General features: G+C 30.1%; 1 protein-coding gene across 1 annotated transcript in view; it reads right to left on the bottom strand.

Annotated features, from left to right (window-relative positions):
* The window catches only part of LOC112012630 (protein ABIL2), a gene marked incomplete in the record, with an annotated part of 3,223 nt that extends 205 nt beyond the window's left edge, over nucleotides 1-3,018 (bottom strand). Inside the window, 8 exon segments of the mRNA XM_065762032.1 lie at nucleotides 113-200; nucleotides 286-328; nucleotides 564-644; nucleotides 788-887; nucleotides 1,083-1,233; nucleotides 1,349-1,419; nucleotides 1,727-1,852; nucleotides 2,825-3,018. Of these exon segments, the coding sequence (XP_065618104.1) occupies nucleotides 113-200; nucleotides 286-328; nucleotides 564-644; nucleotides 788-887; nucleotides 1,083-1,233; nucleotides 1,349-1,419; nucleotides 1,727-1,831 (639 nt within the window).
* Nucleotides 3,019-6,084: the final 3,066 nt, after the last annotated feature.

Below are 6,084 nucleotides of genomic sequence, written 5' to 3'. Positions count from 1 at the left end.
ACTCTAACTTCTTGATTAATACAGAATATATAACAAGTACACCAATAAACTTGTGAGGTAATAGTGGTAATAACGTTCTTCCCATAATAGAACAAAACACATTTGTACAAACCGAGTGCTTTATTGGATGCAACTTCCGTGAATTGAAAGTTCCAGGTCTTGAGGAAGATTGTGCAGACCTTATCACAGAGTGCCCTTTTCTGCAGTAGAATTTTATTTTATAATTAGAGTGTGAGCTTGTGTATGTTTAGGCACAAGTAAATCCACCATAGTGCCAACATTTACCTGACTGTTGTTGGAGAGATCTCACTGGTTGTTTCCCGAACAGCTTTGCCAAAATCCACAAAGACAAATATTAGCCTTCTCCTAGTATAGCTTGTATGATGGGCACCAGTAATGCTGGTTCTCAAATTGTTGAGATGTTTTTAGGCCATTAAAAATGAGGCTTTAATCTTGAATTTCATTATGTTTTTCTAATAATTAAAATGTTAACTAGCATTAAATGTAAGGATGTCATGCTTATTAACACCACATGCATCATTAGGGTAGATGAAATATAATACCACTTCTAAACTGACAGAAGTCCTCTTTAGCAATGTGATGCATAGCTTGAGACTGGTCAACAGCATCCGTTGTTGCCCCAGCTGAACAAAACAATGGGGTGACCAGGTAAATTTAAACACACACACACGCACTTGTTTGTAAATTTCCAAATAGGTAAGAATGTAGTTCTCATTGCTAGCTTTAAATTAAGGCAACAATAAATAGCAGAGAAGAACATATTTGCCTGGTAGGATGTACTGCTTATGATGCTTTGGAAATCTTAGTGCTGATGATTGTTGAAAAAGGCCCCCATGATCAACGAAGTATTGGCATGTTCCAATTCTCTAAGATTTCCAACAAACATTTTTTTTTAAGTGTAAAAAAAAAAAAAATACAGGAAATAGGTTGAAAATCCTGCATTCTGAAATTGTTACAAGTAGGTTTATATAATACACATATTTTTTTGGTAAAGGAAATGATGTTCAAGTCTCAACCAATATGCATATGCTGAATGATAGTAAACTGAACAGAAGGAATACCTGTTCAATACAAGACAACCTAAGCTCAGTTCTAGATAGCTCACAGATACTTGCATCCAAAAATCCATTAACCTTGTATGCCAAAGAACCCATGTGGTCCACGGTATTGACCAAAGCTTTAATGACATAATCTTTCAAGCTTTCCACAACTCTACGCAAATTTATTTTTATAAAAGTTAGATAAAAAGAGAAGTTCCCCAAGTCTCAAATAGAGCATTAACTTGCTATTTGGTAAACAAAAAAAAAAAAACCTTGGGGTGACTCACATGTAATTTTGATCTTCTTTCTCAAAATGCTCTGCTGCTGAGTACAACTGTTTCCTCAGATTCTTCAAGTCCTAAACATATTTGTGAGAAATGAACTTTTGTAATCCAATTTGCAGGAAAATTTTAAATAAATCTGTTTTTTTTTTTTTTTTCATATGTTTGCCTGAAATTGAAGGATCGCTAACTCAAATCCAAACACAATATATTAACATGGGGCCATCACAGTTCGTAAAAATAAAGTTATGAGAATGCTAACATGGGACCTGAACTCAATGAGTAAACATTGATATTAGTAAGGAGATTTCTTCACATACCCATTAAAATATTTGCTTAGTTCATGAAAAAAGAAAAAGAAAAAAAGAAGTTAGAGAACAGTACTTTGAGACTATCTGAAAAGTGCAACCTTTGCTGCATGAAGAGTTCATCATGATGGGAAGATTCTGGCTTTGCAGAAACATAAGAGGAAGAATCCACACTTTCCATGAAAAGAGTATTTTTGGCCTGCTAAAATAATGAATACATAAACAAAGCTCTACAATCAGTTTGACATGCCTTGAACTCTTTAACCAGAGTAAAACCTGCAGCCACCCTATTCTCATTGACAAGATCCAACTGCTCCTATAAAGTCCATGTTATGATTCCCAGACTTCCTTTTGGTTGTTGAGATTGAATTCAACAATTAGAGACAAGTATGATAAATAGAGGACGATTTTATTTTTCACTATAAAAATCTAAACAATATCAGATCACCATAGATAGCTTGTCTCTTCTATTGATATTATATTAGAAACTATATTGTTAATCAATGTAATGAGACAACATCTTAACATGCTAAGATAGTTACTAAAATCATTACTACTCTTGATAAAATTAAAATGTCTCTCTAAATATTTGTATAAAATGTGGTAACATCATACTAAATGTCAACTTAGAATGTTGCATAATAAGTAAATTTTATGGATAATTCTTATGCTTGTCACTCCTAATTTCATGATCATTACCAATATAACATCTAGAACCGATTCCATATTTAACACTGTTGAATTATACATGCATATAATAAGGTATAAAATATAGATAGTATAAAAAGTTCATATTTAGATGAGAGCAGGGCTCAAGGGTAAAATAAAAGTGTGTCGACAGAATAAGAATGATCTGTTCTCAACTGGGCCTCAAAATAATTTTTGGAATAATTAAGGTATTTTTTCTCTTTCACTTTGTTTAAACCAAAGCAGCAAAAACATAAAACTTAAAATTTTTTTTTTTTTATTATTTAGTTTTCTGATCAACCAGATGAGAAGTCATCTCACAAAACAGGAAAAAAAAAAAAACACAAACACTCATTTTCTACAGTTTGTGTTACTATCTTTTGCTTGTGTTTTTAATTCAAAAGACAGAGATGAGAAGTCTATATTAATCAAATAAATACAACAGAGAACCCAAAAGAAGTGATGTAAAGAAGAAAAAAGCAAACACCTGAGTTATCTTAGTTTGTGATCTGGGACTGCAATCCAAACCCCACCTCACAGTGAAGCTCAAGACTCTAAATAAGCATCCAAATGCTCAAGGAGACCACAACAGAAGTTATGGGGTTTCGTTTATAGTATAAAGTTTTTTTCTTGACATAGAACTCTCAGCATGAATGAAAAGGATATTATGAACCTTTTGTTCTATGCTGCAGTCTGTGCGTGTGAGTGCGTGTGTGTGTGTGTGAAAGAGAGAGAGAGAGAGAGAGAGAGAGAGCGAGTTAGTGAATTATTAGAAGTGACAACGACGAGTAACAGGACGAGGATAAGACAGGTAAATGAAAACCTTTAGCTATTAAGCAAAATAACGACACCTGCATACTAGTAGTTATTTTTGTTGAACGGCAGAGAATGACTTTTCTTCAAAACCTGGGTAAAGAAAGGCAAGTTCAAAGGAGAAAGTATTCCGTATTTCGGTATACTATGTTTTAATAATACCAATTTAACATCTATTTTGATATTTTTTATTTAATAAATAAATAATATTTGTTTCAAAAAATTACATCAGATAATTAGACTATTCTAATAAATAATTAATTTATTTTTTCAATAGTATAAAAGATTGTGATTAATTTATTGGAGTAGTTTGATGTGATTTTTTGAAACAGATATCACTCATTTATTGGGTAGAAAATACCAAAATAAATGCTGAGCTAGTATTACTGAAACATGGTATACTTTCTTTGAATTTTGGGACTTGTCATCCTTGTGATTATTTTCAAAACCGGGACCCGCCACTTGAAGGAAAAGAAATTAAGTCTTAATTGTTTTTTTTTTTTTTTTTTGGTTCTTAAGTCTTAATTGTTAGTTACATCATTCGTGGAATCATTGTAGGCTTTATCAAAAACTTGGCTTGCACATGCAAAAATACTTATGAACAGTAATGGATAGCTCTAAAACATAGTATCTTATGACTAAACTAATAAATTATACAGTACATTGAATTTTGAGTCTTGTTTTATGGGAATAACAAACCCACCTGTGAAATTAAATTACAAAAATGAGTTACAGGGCTAGGTATTGGAGGTGTGGATGAGCTTAGGTTGAGAGATTGCTTTTTCAAGCTATTTGAGTGGTGCAGACTTCAGGTCATTTATTATAAGTCCAATTGTTTTGGTGGAAAAGATGGGAATTGTTTTGTAAAAGCAAAAGTAAGTGGAACCGACACAATTAATTTAGAAATCATAATAATGGGGTAGCTGAGATTCTCTATCTGAAGGTTGAATTTATTGTTTTGGTGGAAAAGATGGGAATTGTTTTGTAAAAGCAAAAGTAAGTGGAACCGACACAATTAATTTAGAAATCATAATAATGGGGTAGCTGAGATTCTCTATCTGAAGGTTGAATTTACATGATATAATAAATATTTAAGTTCACTTTTTAGTATTTGGCTGAGTCGTACACCTTTGTCTGCATTGTAGCTAGGAGGGGAGCTAGGAGGGGGAGCCTAAGCAAGAGGTCATTTCCAAGTAATATGAGCTTTATTAACCACCGAATTCCGCTAGAAAATATTTTCTGAGTTAATAAGGCATGTCACTCTGGGTGTACCTTCTCTGCGGGTATCTTATTAGGACATAAATTACACAGATTTGGGGCCTTTTCTTCAGAAGTACTTCCACTATTTTACATACCAAGTGAACTGAAGATATTTAGAGTAAATTTAAATACAGTACCCAAGTATCTTTAAATTCTCTTTTTAAAATTTAGTCTAATGACTATATTTAACTAGAAATACACTTTCATTTCATGAAAAAAAAACTATATAACTAAACTTTTAAGAAAAAAACCTAAGACCAATCCTCAAGTATTATACCTAAATTCTGTCATTACAAATTTTATTACATTACAAACTTATGTATTACCAATCATAATTTTTGTTAATAAATAAAATCAACATTTATTTAATATATTATTAAAGTAATATCACATTCATTGTCCCATTATTTTGTACTTTTTAAAAAATATAAAATTAGTAAAAATTTTGGTTATGTTTGCCAATAGTTTTTATTTTCTATTTTCAATATTTTCAAAAAAATGTTTTTGAAAATATAAAGAAAAAATAATTTTCTTGTATTTTTAAAATCAAAAACATATTTGGTTAGATAAAATTAAAAAAATAGTTTTTTGAAAAAAAATAAAAAATACTAAAATATGTTATTACTATGATTTGAACTCTAACACTAACCCATTAAATGAGACAAATTCATTAAATTAAATGCGTATTTTCATTAACTTTTAAAAATTAGAAACTAAAAACAACATTTTGCATGTTTTCAATTTCCTTCACAAATTGAGTTTTAAAAACAGTTTTTGTTTTCTGTCTATTTTGAGTTGCCAAACAAGTTTTTTAGTTTCAAAAATAGAAAATTATTTTTGAAAACAGAAAATAAAGAGAAAAAATATTTATCAAACATACTTAGTATTTTTCTAGATAAAATATGACAACATTGTTGTCTGAATAAACTAGAGATGAAATCATCCATGATCTCCAATTCAGGAGTGTGATTCCTAAATTTCCTAGCGACTAATAAATGCATGTTCAGAAAATAATCGTTGTACAATAAACTTTTAAGAATTGAAAATGTACTGAAAGGTATCCATTATGCAATAATGAATGGCAATGCAAAGCCTAGATAACTGAAAATATGAAGAGGTTTAAGATACAAAAGTGAACAATTTTTTAAGCTAATGACCATGGCCAGTTTCGCTCTCTTCTACACAATTACACAATCCGCTCCAACTCTCTCGCATAACTGAGTGTCTGGTTGATCAATTGCAGAGAAGGTATTTCCTTGCATGGTAAACTTGTTTTTGAAAATATAAAGAAAAAACAATTTTCTTGTATTTTTAAAATCAAAAACATATTGGTTAGCTAAAATTAAAAAAATAGTTTTTTGAAACAAAATAAAAAATACTAAAATATGTTATTATTATGATTTAAACTCTAATACTAACTCATTAAATGAGACAAATTCATTAAATTAAATGCGTATTTTCATTAACTTTTAAAAAATTAGAAACTAAAAACAACATTTTGTATGTTTTCAGTTTCCTTCACAAATTGAGATTTAAAAACAGTTTTTATTTTCTGTCCATTTTGAGTTGCCCAACAAGTTTTTTAGTTTCAAAAATAGAAAATTATTTTTGAAAACAAAAAATAAAGAGAAAAAACAGTTATCAAACATACTTAGTATTTTTCTAGATAAAATA

Source organism: Quercus suber, unplaced genomic scaffold, assembly GCF_002906115.3.
Source record: "Quercus suber isolate HL8 unplaced genomic scaffold, Cork oak 2.0 scaffold_439, whole genome shotgun sequence".
NCBI lineage: Eukaryota > Viridiplantae > Streptophyta > Magnoliopsida > Fagales > Fagaceae > Quercus > Quercus suber.
The sequence above is the reverse complement of the archived record's forward strand: the minus strand, read 5'-3'. Positions and strand labels throughout refer to the sequence as shown.